The sequence below is a fragment of the Trypanosoma cruzi genome, genomic scaffold, assembly GCF_000209065.1.
Source record: "Trypanosoma cruzi strain CL Brener 1047053516363 genomic scaffold, whole genome shotgun sequence".
Classification (NCBI taxonomy): Eukaryota; Euglenozoa; class Kinetoplastea; order Trypanosomatida; family Trypanosomatidae; genus Trypanosoma; species Trypanosoma cruzi.
In genome coordinates, this window is record NW_001849418.1 from 1 (window position 1) to 15783 (window position 15783).

Sequence of the window (15783 nt, forward strand, 5' to 3'; positions counted from 1 at the left end):
TCTTTTTTGCTTTTGGGGCAATCACTATGGACGTTTTTTTCTTTTCTACTCTTCCCTTCTTAATTTTTTTCTTCCGCACTCTTCCTGCGAGGGGTGCCGTGTGTTTCCGCCCAACTGCTCCACTCGCACACCCACCGACACGCTCATGACGACGGCCCTGTGCGCCTCGCCTGCTGCACGCATGAGGAGGGGCCGCGACGAACGGCGCGCTGAGGGAGCCGTGACGTGTGGGCGTGCGACGAGGGCCGGTGGGGCGGAGCGCACATTTCTTCCCTCTTGTTTTGTTTTCTTGCGGCCAGGGCGGGCAGACACCCGCAGCGCCACACACACACAGCCACACCCTGCCGCCGTGTTTTTAAGATTTTTTGTTTTGCTTGTTCATTTCTCCCGCTGGCAGTCCCGTGAGCATTTCTCTCCCTCCTGATGATTTTCTTTGTTTTTGCTGCGCTCACTCTCCCGATGGAGTGACGCGACTCCCGTCATTTCTGCGTGCTTCTCTCAGTCCCCACACACACGAGTGACTGTGCTCTGCGGGCCGCACTCACACGCCGATGAAAGGGCTGAGGGGAGCAGCAACACGCAGATGACCCCATGAAATATAAACGATGTGCGGACACACACGGAGGGTCAGACGGTTGAAGCACACGTAACCATCTTTTCAATTTTCTTTTGTGGGCAAAATGTATACAGACAGTTTGGTGTGGCCGCACGGCAGCCAGGCGACTTCTTTTTCTTGTTTTAAAATTTGTGTGGAACGGTAGTGGACGATTTATTTTTCATCTATAATTATTTTGTGTGATGGGGTTTTTGTAAGATGAAGGAGAAAGATCTTTTTGTTTTAAACAAATCTTTTGTGAATTGCCGCTTCTTGGGCTGCAGCGCAGTCATGAGTTTGAGCGGTCTTCTTGTTGTTGTTGTTTCTGCCATGCACTTCTGCTGTACGTTTTTGTGCGTCTCTCCACGTACTCTGCCTCCTCTTTTTCTTCTTTGCCTTGTGTTTCTGCAGGCACACACAACCACACACACAAGATGCACATTGCAGTGGATTTGAATGCTCCTTTTGTAGTGCATGCTGGCAGTTGTGTGTGGCGGCTGTTTCCTTCTTCCGTGGCCATGAGGAGAAGGGAGGAGGGAGTGCGCAGCCCGAGTTTCTTTTCCTGCGGGTGTGATGCACCGCGTGTGACTGCGTTGAGTTGGGCACCGTGTCCCATTGAGGGCGGGATGGCAGGTAATTTTGTTGCCGCGCCATGGATGGATGAGGGTTCGCTTGCGCGTGTGCGTTGTTTGTTGGTCGCGGGTTTTTGCCATTTCCCTGGGGCAGCAGGAATGGGCTGAGTGGAGATGGTGGAGGATATCTTCTCCTCCTGCATGGTGGATGGCTGCTGGAGTTGTGTGCCATCCTTGCATGGATGCCGTCTCGTGGTGTGTGAACTGTGTGGCTGGACCTGCTGCCTTCTCCTCATGTTGTCTGCTCTCTCTCACTGTATCCGCTGCACTCCGTCCCTCTCCCTCTTGTTCCATTCTTTTCCTTCTGGCTCACGGATCAGCTGACTCCAGCGACTACACCACGGGTGATGATGGCTGCGATGGTGGCGATGGTGACGGTGCGGTGCCGTGCGGTGTGCGCCGTGTTGGTCCTTGGGCTCTTGTGCTGCTGCTGCTCTTCTGTGTGCGTTACGGCCGCTGGGAGTGCTGGACATGTATCTGGTGATGCGAACGCGGTGGTTGTGTCGGTGGATGTGCTATGTACTCCGAGTGACGGCAGCCCGAGGTATCGCGTGCGTGTGTGTGTGTGTGCATGGAAGAGGTGTTCTGCAGCCAGTGCTGAGGCTCAGCATGGGAATTATACTTTCATTGGCTTTGATGTGCGCATGCATAGCAGAGATGGTGAGCTGTGTGCTGTGCGCCATGTGGTCAATGCGGTGCACACGTCTAGCAACTGTGCTACCAGCTGTGCAACGGAAGAGGAAGGGGCCACCGTTGCCTTCACGACGAATGTGACGACACATAAATACGCCGGCCCTTATGAATTGTGGTGGCGTCAATTTCCCCCGATGGAACCATCCATCCGCCTGCACGGAGCGGCGATGCTGACCAGACGGGCGTCTGTCAGTTGCCGCCACCCCGTGAAGGGAAGGATGACACAAAATCTGGTGGGACAACTGCGCCGCAAGTCAATGCTGAGCCGTCACGTCAGAACGAGGATTGGCGACGGTCTGCGACGGCTGACGGACCCAACACCGTCGATCCGAGTCCCGCATCCAACACGGCGACCAACACATCCGAGATGAGGCCTGAGTTTGCTTACGTTTAAAATATCAATGTGGCTCCGACACCACCTGAAAGAGGGCCCACGCCTGTCACCGATCCAAAGGGGAATCTTATTGATGATGGGATGATTGGTTTAATAAATGTTGAGGTGCCGCAGGGAGTCGATCTATTTGTGCCGCAGACGACGCTGGTGTAGCTGAAGGATGGGATTGTTCCAGTTACGACGAGGGATTCGTTTGCTTCACCCTCTCTCGTCAGTGCTGGTGGAGTAATTGCTGCTTTCGCCGAGGGTCACATGGATGCCGAGTGTCAAGGTGGTCAATTAATTATGCCCTTTTCTTCTGATGTGGTTACGGGGTGCATTGACAATGCGTGGAATTGGTCCGCTCTTGTTGGCGAGGTCAGTGAAAGGATGCATGGAGGGCACACACTGTGCTTGGTGCAGCGGAGGGAAAGGAGAGTTTGGGTGTTGTGCTCTGCCGCACAACAATCACGAAGGGCAACGGATTGTTTCCTCTTGCGGGAGGCTCGGATGTGTCCTAAGAAGGTGGGTGCTGGAGCGAGGGCGGCTTGGAGCCGAAACTGTTTGTGGGTGATGTCACGAATCCCACGGGTGGCAAGCAGAGTGGACGGATCGAATGGGGCGACCCCAAACCACTCTCGAAACTGATCTCTTCTGCTTCTCACGAAGGTGACTGGACGGAGTTCATTGCTTCCGGTGGCGCAGGTGTTGTGATGGAGGATGGCACGCCTGTGTTTCTTCGGATGGCGGTGAATGAAGCGGAAGACGTTTGCTCCATGATCATTTACTCGACGGACAACGGCAGTGCCTGGGCGCTCTGTGAGGACATTTCCCCTGCGGAATGCCTTAATCCCCGCGTCACCGGATGGGAGGGATCACTTCTCATGATTGTTGACTGCGAGGATGGCCAGAGGGTGTGCGAGTCGCGTGACATGGGGACAGCGTGGACGGAGGCCATCGGGACACTCTCAGCCGTGTGGGTCAACGCACGATCGGGAGACTATCAGAAGGAAGCCTGCGTGTGGATGCCCTCATCACCGCGACCATTGAGGAAGGGAAGGTCATGCTGTGCACTCAGAGAGGGTACGCCTCGGGAAGCGAAACGCCACTCCGCTCTGCCTTTGGGTCACGGACAACAACCGCACGTTTTCCGTTGGACCGGTTGCCGTGGAGGAGAATATGAATTGGTTGCTTGCCAGCGCCCTGCTGCACTCGGATGGCAGTTTGCATCTTTTACGACGGAGGGGCAACGGTGAATGCCGTGTCATTTTATTTTCCCGCCTGACGGAGGAACTGAGTGCAATCAAGTCCGTCCTCAGTATTTGGTCGCAAAAGGACATTTTCTTCTCCAGCGTGTCTACACCCACGGCGTGTCTGGTGGCAGTGATTTGTCCGATGTGGCCAGTGATGACACGTGGAACGACGAGTACCTTTGCCTGAATGCAACGGTGACAAATGCAGTGAAGGACAACGATGGGTTCCAATTGACGGGACTTGGGTCCAGGGCAATATGGCTTGTGAACGCTTGGTGTGATAAAGTAAATCATTTATTCTTGAGCCACAACTTCACACTTGTGGCGTCGGTGAGCATCGAATAGGCTCCGAGTGGGAGCACTCCTCTACTGGGTACGATGCTGGCGGACAATGAGCCCAATCATACCATGGGACTGTCGTGCAGCCATAATAAGAAGTGGGAGACGGTGTGCGAAGGCAAAACAACGCGGACCAGCACTTGGGAGCCGAAGAAAGAACACCAAGTGGCACTCATGCTGCAAGGCAACAAGGCCTCTGTGCACGTTGATGGCGAGTCACTGCGGGAGGAGAAGTGCTGCTGACAGGCGAGAGGCCACCTGAGGTCCTGAGTTTTTGCTTTGGGGCGTGCGGTAGGCAAGAATCTCATGTGACGGTGACGAACGTCTTTCCGTACAACCGCCCACTGAATTCCGCTGAGATGCGTGCACTCAAGGACAGGGTCCCTGTTCCGACGAGAGAAGCGACTTCGACACCACCCGAGAAGATTCGAGTAGTTGACAGCGTCAGAGAGCACATTGCTGGGGATATTACCGGAGAGTAATGAATGGGCACGACGCCCTGGAAACGAATCCCTACTACAAACAGTCACCTCGCAGGGTGTGGAGCGGCGTGAGTCCCGACGACCGCCTCGCCTCTCCCAACGACGTGAAATTGACACCGCGTGATTTAAGCGGTAACAACACCGTGCGTGTCGTGTTTGTTGCTGCTTTTTATTGGATTGTATTTCTCTCGTGGCAGTCTGATGAGCCACGGAGTGTGGATTTGCGTTTCCTCACGGAGGATACATGCCGTATTTCCTCGCACTTTTTTATACCACCGTCTTTTTTATTTTTTCAACATTTTACTGATCGTTTTTTAAATTGTTCTTACTTTTTAATGTTCTTTTTAGTTTAGTTCAGCCGTTGCAATAAGCACTTTTGTTTTTCTTTACGTAATGTCTGGTTGCTGCACACTGTAATGAGCGATGTGTTTCCTCCTTTGTTTGCTTCCGTTTTCGCCCACACGCGGTGCCGGCCCTGCGGCTGTGCGTCCCACGGACTGCACGAAAGGAGGATTGGAGGAACAGGCCGGATGCCGCATGAAATGTGAAGAATGTTTTTTGGGCCTGTGAAACAGTGCAATCTTTTTTTTTTGTTTCACTTTGATTATTTTCTTGGTGCGGGCAATATGTATATAGAGAAACACACGGTCGTGTTGTGCTGCCCGGCACATGAAAAAAAAGTCCTGCCGAATCAATTTTCACCAATTTTTCCTTTTGGGGTCATGCCGGACTCTTGCTTTTTCTTTTTTTGTTAATTCACTGTGGCTTGTTTTTGTTGTGCCTTGTCCACTGCCACTGTGTGTTCCCGTGTCGCGTTGAGCGTCCCACTGCTGGCTGTGCTGCTGACATGCCCCTACTTCTTTTTCCTGCTAGAGGCACCGGTGGTCCGCGAAGAAGATTTTTTGTGCTCCCATTGCGATGGCACGAGGGTGACTGGGCGCCGGCCTGCTGAGTGCACTCGGAGGGGAGCGGATGGTGTGCGCCGTGCCTCACTGTGAGTGTGGGACGCCGCCGGCTACACGACGTTGTGGTGCCGCCACAAGTATAAGGTAAACAACAAGTTGCAGTGCATGACGGCCAAATTGATCCGCGTGTGGCTGCAGCACATGGAGCACGTGCGCCTGTACGCGTTGGGCGTTGCGCTCATGATTGGGGAGGAGAGGCGGCACAACGTTGTTGCGCTGTGTGTGTTCCGCGGCGGGGGCATGCCGGCGATTGTAGGGAACGTGGAGGACACGGAGCTGCTGGACTGAGGGAGGAGGTGGCGTACGTTGCGGCGCAGCGAGAGCGCATGACGGACTGCTTGTGCTGGGAGGGCCCGACGATCCCGAGGCGTGTGGTGGAGGGGCGCGTGCTGGAGTGAGCGTGGCGTGCCTGTGGGTGCCTGAGGGGGGAGAACAACAGTAATGGTGACTGTGGAGGTGTGAGGAACGGGTCACGGCGAGGATTAATTCTTTCCTTTTTGTTTTGTTTTTATTATTGTTGAACCGTGCCCACCCAATTGTTGTTGTGGTGCGTGACCCTCATTGCTGGACGGGACGGTGCGTGGCTGTGTGACTTGTCTCTCTCTTTTTGCTTTTGCTCTGCGTTGACGTGTTGTTAGTTTGTGGTGAAGGCTGCACGCAAGTGACAGGCGTGATGGCGATGATGGCTGGCCGTGTGCTGCTGGTGTGTGTCCTCTGCGTGCTGTGGTGCGGTGCTGCAATGGTGGTGGTGGCGGAGGGTTCTGATGGTATTAACGAAATAACAGACAAATTGTCGAGGGGATCACAGTCTGCATCTCAAGTCGGTCATGCAGAAGATCCAAAAATACTAAAGCCAAACGATGGAGTGTCAAACACATCAGAAAACCCGTTGGATGCGCAAGAATTAAGTAACGTCAGCCCTCAAAAAGTTTGCGTCGAACAATCATCAATATTTCATGGTGGGATGGAAGTTAAAGAAGAAAAATTAGAAGAAAAAGAGCCGGAAAATGCAGAACCAAGAAGAAATGGAAAAGAACAATCGCAAGATGCTCCAGAAGGAACACGGGGACGCAAAGGCATAATGGAAGCCCAAGGGGACCCATCTCCAAAAACACCAGCAGAAGAAATGCCAACAAGTGAGGAAGCAACAGGACCAGCAAAAGAACAAACACCAGGACAGGAGGGAGAAACGGGTCAAGCAGCAAAACCGCCACAGTCACTACCGGCAACGTCACCACCAGCATCTGATCGAGGTCAACCTGGTGGCAGTTCTGGTGCTGACAGATCTGTTGGAGGTTCTAAAAGAGGTGAAGGTTCCAATTTGAAGATTTCTGCTTCTGATGGTGTGAATCAATCTGCTGTTGGCAGTTTGGGTTCCGGTGGTGGAACTGGTTTGGACCCCAATGGTGGTGGTGGAAGTAGTGGAGGAGATGGTGGCAGTTCTCGAGGGGACTCTTTGGGTTCTTTTCTTTCTGCAGCTGGCACTTCTTTATCTTCTGCCCTTGATACACCATCCACTCAGGACACGCAATCTTCAGAAGGTGTTCGGCACTCGGAAAAAATGCCTCTTGGAACCGCAGTGCCCAACAAGCAGCCAAAGGAGAGATCAGAACCCAAAGCAAAACAGGGCACCTCTACTTCAGAAGAAGCAGCAGAAAGTCAAGATGATAGTGGGGATGCAGTTGAAAAGGAGAAAGAGAAGAGAGACGTGGGACTGAAATCCACTATAAGCCCAACGCCTAATACCAGCAACCCACCAGTAACACAAACAACTCCACGAGCATCATCCGCAGAGCCATCGCCAACAACAACGGAAGTTCAAGCAGTAGAAGAAACCTCAAAAGATAATGTCACCATCACCAAGAGAAATGACACGGCGACGCCTGGCGACAGTGACAGCAGCGTCGCGGCCTTCCACACCACCTCCCCTCTTTTGCTTCTTCTTACTGTTGTTGTGTGTGCTGCTGCTGCTGCGCTGGTGGCCGCGTGAGAGTGAGGGAGAGAGAGCCACGCACCGCCCGCACACACACTCTTCCTTCTCTCTCTGTGTGTCCCCTTGCATGGACTCTCGCCCTCACCTCACCCCACGAGGCACACACAATAATGTGCCCATTGTATATATGCATGCACACCCATGCAGGCCCGTTGGTGCTCTCTTTTGCACGACACGCACCGCTGCCGTCCTGCCTGGCTGCCTGGGCGGAGCACCGTAACTGTTTCTGTTTTGTTTTTATTGCATTGAGTGGGCGACCTCTCTCTCTCTCCCTCTGTGTGTGTGTTTTGCTTTACGGGAGCAATGAGAGTGTGTGTGCGCTGGTCGTCCCACGCTTCGGCTTCTTCTTTTTTGTGTTTGTGTTTTATTGTTTTTCCTTTTTGATTTTGTGGTTGAGTGCACCCATTCCGCGTGCTGCGTGCGTATGCATGTGTGCTATCGGCTTTTCTGGTTCGTTGCTTTCTTTGGACTCTCTTGTGCCGCACGGCTGCTCTGCAATTATAGGCGCTGAGAAACATACAGACACATGCACACACATGCCGTGTTGCAAACGCTTTGGGGCTGTGTGAACGCTGAGAAGGCCCGCACGCACAAAGCTTTGGCCGCAGCGGTCCTCGCGAGGAGGGAAGACGTGAGCCCGCGATTTGTCTTGTCGAGGTGTTGCTGTCGTTATTTTGGCGGCGTGCAGCCAGTGAGTGGTGTGGCATTGAGGGTGCCTGGGACGAGTGCGGATTTCTTCCCGTCCAGCTGCTGCGCGTGCCGATGTGTCTTTTTTGCTGTCCATCGGCTGAAGTGGGATTCTCCGGCTGTGCGGGGTGATGTGCGCCGGCGGTTGAGAAGCGGGTGCGCTGGAGGAGAGAACAGTGAGATGACTGGCGGCAGGACGTGGGCTGTGCAAAGGACGGTCGTGCTCTCTTGCCTCCCGCTTGTTGTTTGTTTGTTTGTTTGTTTTTGTGAGGGCGCAGCTCGGTGTGTGCTGACGCGTGAATAACGACACACCCGCCGTGACTCCTGCTGCTTCTTCTGGTGGTGGTAGCCGTTGTGTGTTCCTGGTGTACTGTTCGTCCTTCTTCTGTTCCGTGTGTCTGTGTGCGTGAGTTGTTGCTGTGAGGAGCGACTGCGGTGCGGATGATGATGCCACGCAATGTGGATGGGTGGCGGTGTTACTGTTTCATCCTCTTTTCTTGGCACGTTCTTCTCTATTTCTCTCACTCTCTTACGAAGAAAGCAAACAAGCGCGAATCGCTACTGTGAAATTCGAAGGCACTGAAAGGACCAACAGCACACACACCGCCCACATACACATATTTATATGCACTCACGTGTTGCTGCTGTGAAGGCACCCCGCACACACAACCGTCGCCGCGTGATCGGATCCGGCGGAAGGAGGAGGAAAGGAAGAGAGAGTGAGCCGCCGAGGCCCAACATGTCCCGGCATGTGTTTAATTCCGCGGCGCTGCTTCTCCTTTTCGTTATGATGATTTGCTGCGACAGTGGAAGTGCTCAGACGGAGGTGCAGCAGTCGTCTGATCCAAAGTCATGTCGGGTTTCTTCGCCGGAGGAATTCTTTGTTTGGAGAGACAAGAAAAACGATGAAGCAGTGAGTTCACTCCGTGTTCCCAGTCTTGTTGAGGTGAATGATGGTTTGTTTGCCGTTGCCGAGGCGCAGTGCAAGAAAAACAGTGAAGACACCGTCTTTACTGGCATTTCGTCCGAACTTCTTACGGAAACGAAGGATGTTGAAAAGAAGGAAGTTCTGAATGATGCCAACACGAAGACACAATTTTTGGTGAAAGGCCCTTCTGCAGATGCAGAGCAGAAAGTAGATGTGAGCCGACCAACAAAAGTTGTGAAGGGAAGTGAGATTTACATGCTTGTTGGAAAATGCAGCGGGACAACTGTCGGTAGTTGTCAGGGTGAGGTTAACGCGGATCAGTGGGGAATTTTTCTGGTGAAAGGGCATGTCACTTCTGAAGAAGGCGACAAAATTCACTGGAACGACACTCACGCTCTACCTTGCACACTTTTTAAACAAGAACACGAATCCTTGATGCAGCTGGTTGGCGGCGGTGGATCGGGTGTTGGGACGGAGGGCAATGCACTTTTTTTCCCAGTGGAAGGCACAAAGAAGAAGAAAGGTGAATCAGGAGGCGATGTAAAGATTGTTTCGCTGATTATATACTCGAAGGATACTGCTGAGAGTTGGAAGCTGTCGAAGTGGATGTCTGACGATGGCTGCAGTGATCCCTCCGTCGTGGAGCGGGAGAAGGGAAAACAACTCATGATGATGACTGCGTGTGATGATGGCCGCCGCAGGGTGTACGAGTCCGGTGACAAGGGGGATTCGTGGACGGAGGCACTCGGGACACTCTCGCGCGTATGGGGAAACAAAAAGGATAAAAACAAGAAACGCGTTAGGAGCGGGTTCACCACAGCGAGGATTGAGGAAAAGGACGTGATGCTCGTTACTCTGCCGGTGTATCCTGAGAATAAAGGAAAAAACGAAAAGGGTGTACTTCATCTTTGGCTGACGGACAATACGCACATTGTTGATATTGGGCCGGTGTCCGGAGAAGATGAGGACGTTGCCGCCAGCTCCCTGTTGTACAAAAGTGGTGGAAATAATAATAATGAGAAGTTGATTGTACTGTACAAGAAGAAGAAAGGCGAATCATCATCCGGTATGGTCTCTGTGCTTCTGACTGCGCAGCTAGAGCGGGTGAAGGAGGTGCTGGCGACGTGGAAGAAAGTGGACGAACGTGTCTCCAAGATGTGCCCTTCTGGGAGTGCTGTGCAGGGTACCTCAGCTGACACTGCATGCAGCCCTGCCATGCCGGTGGATGGGCTGGTTGGCTTTTTGTCCGGCAACTTCTCTGAGAGCACGTGGAGGGACGAGTACCTCGGGGTGGACGCCACAGTAAAGGGGACTGATGGTGGGGCGGAGAAAAAGGCAGAAGTGGCCACAGTGGATTCAGAGAAGGGCGTGAGGTTTCAGGGGGCGTGGGCGGAGTGGCCTGTTGGCAAGCAAGAGGAGAATCAGCTGTACCACTTTGCGAACTACAACTTCACTCTTGTGGCGACGGTGTCCATCCACAAGGCGCCGGAGGGAGTTAACCCCATTCCTTTGATGGGTGTGAAGATGAATGGTAAACCAAAGAAATCTTTTGGGTTGTCGTACGAGAAAGGAAAGTGGAAGCTACTGTGCGGTGACGGACCAAAGTCTGGGGAGCACAGTCGCGATTGGGAGCCGGGTACAACATACCAGGTGGCCATTGTGCTACAGAACGGCACCCAGGGCTCCGCGTACGTCGATGGTCAGCCTGTGGAGGATGCGCCATGTGCGTTGAAAAACACGTATCCGAAAGTGGTGTCACACTTCTATATTGGAGGGGATGGAGGCAGCGCAGAAAACACAGAAAGCCGAGAAGTCGTGCCTGTGACTGTGACGAACGTCCTGTTGTACAACCGCCCGTTGGATGACACTGAGCTTACTGCGCTTAACACAAATAAATTTTCTATTCCAAAGCTGGAAGATCTAAAAACAGAGGTGAGGGATGCTTTTCCACTAGCTGGAACTGAACCACATACGCTGGGAGCCGTCTCCTCAACTATTCGTGGCGGGCATCAGGGCACCGAAGAGAAATTGTTGAAGATAAGTGATGATGCGGGCAGTCTTGGTACATCCAATTCTGCAAAGACCACTATGACGACTCACTCAGTGGGGAGTCAATCTGCAGAGCAGTTGGCGTCGGGAGGATCTCACGATGTAAATAAAAATATGAATGTCGATTCCTCGTCTAATGGTAACCCGGCGGTGGGGACAGTGGGTGGAGACACGAAGCAGGGAAATTGATCACCGCAAATTTCTGTGGGTACCTCTGACACAGCAGATGCAAATACTCCCGCCACTGAGGGCGAGGGGCAAGATGGACCCACAGTGAATCCTGAGGCAGGCGCGAGCTCTGGTGAGAATGGGGAGCCAACGGAAGGAACGAATGTGCAGGAGGAAGGGGCCCAGCCACAGGACGGCGAAGTAAATGCCACGGCGCTCAGCAGCAACCTCGGAACCTTGTCGCAGGGGAATAACAGCGATGCTGTCACTGTGCGTGGGAGCGGACTGCTGCCACCGCTGCTTCTTCTGTTGGAACTGTGGGGATTTGCGGCTCTGTGAGGAGTGAATGGCTGCCGCGTGGGACAATTGCGACCCCTTCCCAGCACAGAATTACTTCTGGAAAGAATATTTTTGATACTTTTACTTTTTTGTGCACATTTTAAATTTATTTTAATGTTTGCTACATTCTGGTTGATTTTTTTTTTTCTCTTTTATGTGTTTTTGATTTTCTTTTTTTTTTTTTGCTTTTCACTACGCTTTTTAATTTTTTACCTTAAAAATTTTTTTTTTTCTATTTCTTACTACCCCATTCCTTTTTTTTCTTTTTTGCTTTTGGGGCAGTCACTATGGACGTTTTTTTCTTTTCTACTCCTCCCTCTTTAATTGTTTCTTTGCTGCACTCTTCCTGCGAGGGGTGCCGTGTGTTTCCGCCCAACTGCTCCACTCGCACACCCACCGACACGCTCATGACGACGGCCCTGTGCGCCTCGCCTGCTGCACGCATGAGGAGGGGCCGCGACGAACGGCGCGCTGAGGGAGCCGTGACGTGTGGGCGTGCGACGAGGGCCGGTGGGGCGGAGCGCACATTTGTTCCCTCTTGTTTTGTTTTCTTGCGGCCAGGGCGGGCAGACACCCGCAGCGCCACACACACAGCCACACCCTGCCGCCGTGTTTTTAAGATTTTTTGTTTTGCTTGTTCATTTCTCCCGCTGGCAGTCCCGTGAGCATTTCTCTCCCTCCTGATGATTTTCTTTGTTTTTGCTGCGCTCACTCTCCCGATGGAGTGACGCGACTCCCGTCATTTCTGCGTGCTTCTCTCAGTCCCCACACACACGAGTGACTGTGCTCTGCAGGCCGCACTCACACGCCGATGAAAGGGCTGAGGGGAGCAGCAACACGCAGATGGCCCCATGAAATATAAACGATGTGCGGACACACACGGATGGTCAGACGGTTGAAGCACACGTAACCATCTTTTCAATTTTCTTTTGTGGGCAAAATGTATACAGACAGTTTGGTGTGGCCACACGGCAGCAGGCGACTTCTTTTTCTTGTTTTAAAATTTGTGTGGAACAGTAGTGGACGATTTATTTTTCATCTATAATTATTTTGTGTGATGGGGTTTACGTAAGACGAAGGGTAACGTTTCTTTTTGTTTGTTTGTTTGTTTTAAATAAATCTTGTGTGAATTGCCGCTGCTTGGGCTGCAGCGCAGTCATGAGTTTGAGCGGTCTTCTTCCTGTTGTTTCTGCCATGCACTTCCGCTGCACATTTTTTTGCGTCTCTCCACGTACTCTGCCTCCTCTTTTTTACCTCTTTGCCTTGTGTTTCTGCAGGCACACACAACCACACACACAAGGTGCACATTGCAGTGGATTTGAATGCTCCTTTTGTAGTGCATGCTGGCAGTTGTGTGTGGCGGCTGTTTCCTTCTTCCGTGGCCATGAGGAGAAGGGAGGAGGGAGTGCGCAGCCCGAGTCTCTTTTCCTGCGGGTGTGATGCACCGCGTGTGACTGCGTTGAGTTGGGCACCGTGTCCCATTGAGGGCGGGATGGCAGGTAATTTTGTTGCCGCGCCATGGATGGATGAGGGTTCGCTTGCGCGTGTGCGTTGTTTGTTGGTCGCGGGTTTTTGCCATTTCTCTGGTGCTGCAAGAATGGGCTGAGTGGAGATGGTGGAGGATGCCTTCTCCTCCTGCATGGTGGATGGCTGCTGGAGTTGTGTGCCATCCTTGCATGGATGCCGTCTCGTGGTGTGTGAACTGTGCGGCTGGGCCTGCTGCCTTCTCCTCGTTTTGTCTGCTCTCTCTCTCGCTGTATCCGCTGTGCTTTGTCCCTCTCCCTCTTGTTCCATTCTTTTCCTTCTGGCTCACGGATCAGCTGACTCCAGCGACTACACCACGGGTGATGATGGCTGCGATGGTGGCGATGGTGACGGTGCGGTGCCGTGCGGTGTGCGCCGTGTTGGTCCTTGGGCTCTTGTGCTGCTGCTGCTCTTCTGTGTGCGTTACGGCCGCTGGGAGTGCTGGACATGTATCTGGTGATGCGAACGCGGTGGTTGTGTCGGTGGATGTGCTATGTACTCCGAGTGACGGCAGCCTGAGGTATCGCGTGCGTGTGTGTGTGTGTGCATGGAAGAGGTGGTCTGCAGCCAGTGCTGAGGGTCAGCATGGGAATTGTACTTTCAGTGGCTTTGATGTGCGCATGCATAGCAGAGATGGTGAGCTGTGTGCTGTGCGCCATGTGGTCAATGCGGTGCACACGTCTAGCAACTGTGCTACCAGCTGTGCAACGGAAGAGGAAGGGGCCACCGTTGCCTTCACGATGAATGTGACGACACATAAATACGCCGGCCCTTATGAATTGCTGTGGCGTCAATTTCCCCCGATGGAACCATCCATCCGCCTGCACGGAGCGGCGATGCTGACCAGACGGGCATCCGTCAGTTGCCGCCACCCCGTGAAGGGAAGGATGACACGAAATCTGGTGGGACAACTGCGCCGCAAGTCAATGCTGAGCCGTCACGTCAGAACGAGGATTGGCGACGGTCTGCGGCGGCTGACGGACCCAACACCGTCGATCCGAGTCCCGCATCCAACACGGCGACCAACACGTCCGAGATGAGGCCTGAGTTTGCCAGCAATCCGAACGAAATAATGGTCCCGAATGCGTCCAAGAAGAGGCCTTCCTTTGCCAACGGTCCGAGAATATTAGTGGCGTCGAATGCATCCGGGATCATGTCTGTCACTTGTGGCGGCAGGGAACACGTTGCTGCGGATAACACGGACGAGTTGAGTGAGCACGACGCCACTGGACACAAGACTCTCGTTTTAGAGAATGGCGTTGCAGGCAGTGGACCGGCCGCTGAGGGTGATGCTGGCGGATTGAGTCAACGCAATGCCTCTGGACACGAGAACCCCAATTACGAGAATTCACCGCGCGGTATTCCGGGAGTGGCGGGAGTCTACACGACTGCTTTGCCCTGCTCAACGACGCGAAATTGACACTGCGTGATTTGACTGTTGACGGCACTGTGCGTGTGTGCGTGTCTTGTGTGTTGCTACTTCTTTTGGGATTGTGTGGAGTTGTGGCAGCATTATAAGCCAAAGAGTGTGGAATTGCGACTCCTCACGGAGAACATGTGCCGCTTTGCATGCGTGTTTTCTTTTATTATTTACATTTTACTTTGTTGGCTTTGTTTTTTTCCTGGAATGATAAAGATCCTTGCCATTCCTTCATTTAATGGTCGGTTGCTGCACACTGTCATGAGGGACGTGTTTTCCCCTCTTGTTTTGTTGTTTTTTGCCCTCACGCGGTGCCGGCCTCATTGCTGTGCGTCCCACGGACTGTACGAAAGGAGGAGTGGAGGAACAGGACGGATTCCGGACAAGATGTGAACAACGTTGTGTGGGCTCACGTAACAGTACGATCTTTTTATATTATATTTGGTGCGGGCATTATGTGTACACAGAAACACATGCTCTTATTTTGCTGCCTGACAAAAGAAATCAAAGTCCTGCCAGAGCGTCAATTTTTTTTTTTTTCCTTTTGTTTGGAAGTTATGAACAGAATGATTGCTGGAGAGCTGGCTGAATTAATCTAATATATGTCCTGATAAAATGAAGCCACTCCCTTGCGACACCCTTCCTATCTTGTGAATTTGGGAAGAAGACGAATTTATGGGGATCAGGGAACCGATAGAGGCCAGACAATTATTTTTAAGTTTGCAGACACAGCGGGGTTGGCCTAAGGAAACGGCGTTGGTTCCTATTAAACGGTTCCCGAGTGGAGCGATATTGGCGCCCGACTCTCAGAATTGATACGCCAACATGGCGCTGTCCGGGCGCGGCTCACCTTCATTGATGAAACCGGGACGACGGATGCGACGTCAGCCGCGGCCGCCTCAACGACAGACTTGCGCATGGATTTCGGGACCCACCACCAAGCCCCGGGTGGATTCGAGCCTTACAGGACACGTTGCGAATCGCCGGGCGCCCCAAATACCAAATTTCGAGAACCAATTGCTCCTGCCCATCGTGCGGGCGCGGCCCGGGAGTTGGGGGTCCATCGAGGGCTCATCATCGCTGAAAGGGAGCGCTTGGGCACGGACCACGCCTATGCCATCGCGGGCGCGCGGAATCGAAACACCGAGCTTCACTCGCAGGCGGAAGAGGCGCATAATAGCCTATCGGCGCGCGAAGCTGGCATCGCGGTCGCCGACGCGAACAGCAGTTGGAGGCAACCCGCGCCCAACTACAGGAACGAGAGGCACGCGCTAGCGCCAGAGAAGCGCAGCGAGCCGCGCGGGTGGCGGAGACGGCGGCCAGGGAAGGAGCCCCCACCTCTC

General features: G+C 53.1%; 4 protein-coding genes and 2 pseudogenes across 4 annotated transcripts, besides 10 other annotated features; all 6 read left to right on the forward strand.

The window, feature by feature from the left end:
- Positions 1-4865: a sequence feature (areas not merged during assembly with more than two copies in the genome that could not be assigned to a particular haplotype).
- Positions 1575-2291, forward strand: Tc00.1047053509665.10 (uncharacterized protein; the record flags this gene model as incomplete). The annotated part of the gene is made up of 1 exon (XM_803307.1): positions 1575-2291. The coding sequence occupies one exon, from the start codon at positions 1575-1577 to the stop codon at positions 2289-2291; it is 717 nt and encodes a 238-aa protein (XP_808400.1).
- On the forward strand, positions 2412-4439 carry Tc00.1047053509665.13 (annotated as a pseudogene).
- Positions 4866-6718: a sequence feature (heterozygous, non-Esmeraldo-like haplotype).
- Tc00.1047053509665.16 lies at positions 5365-5730 on the forward strand (annotated as a pseudogene).
- Positions 6006-7322, forward strand: Tc00.1047053509665.20 (mucin-associated surface protein (MASP), putative; the record flags this gene model as incomplete). Its single annotated transcript, XM_803308.1, has 1 exon — positions 6006-7322. One exon carries the CDS (start codon positions 6006-6008, stop codon positions 7320-7322), a length of 1317 nt encoding a protein of 438 aa, XP_808401.1.
- Positions 6719-9380: a sequence feature (areas not merged during assembly with more than two copies in the genome that could not be assigned to a particular haplotype).
- Positions 8255-8276: a microsatellite.
- On the forward strand, positions 8638-11178 carry Tc00.1047053509665.30 (trans-sialidase, putative; the record flags this gene model as incomplete). The annotated part of the gene is made up of 1 exon (XM_803309.1): positions 8638-11178. The coding sequence occupies one exon, from the start codon at positions 8638-8640 to the stop codon at positions 11176-11178; it is 2541 nt and encodes an 846-aa protein (XP_808402.1).
- Positions 9381-10014: a sequence feature (areas merged during assembly that could not be assigned to a particular haplotype. This can correspond to areas where the two haplotypes were merged or to regions with more than two copies in the genome that were merged during assembly.).
- Positions 10015-14537: a sequence feature (areas not merged during assembly with more than two copies in the genome that could not be assigned to a particular haplotype).
- Positions 11633-11680: a sequence feature (T-rich).
- Positions 13356-14060, forward strand: Tc00.1047053509665.40 (uncharacterized protein; the record flags this gene model as incomplete). Its single annotated transcript, XM_803310.1, has 1 exon — positions 13356-14060. One exon carries the CDS (start codon positions 13356-13358, stop codon positions 14058-14060), a length of 705 nt encoding a protein of 234 aa, XP_808403.1.
- Positions 14538-15783: a sequence feature (heterozygous, non-Esmeraldo-like haplotype).
- Positions 14991-15164: a mobile genetic element.
- Positions 14991-15783: a mobile genetic element.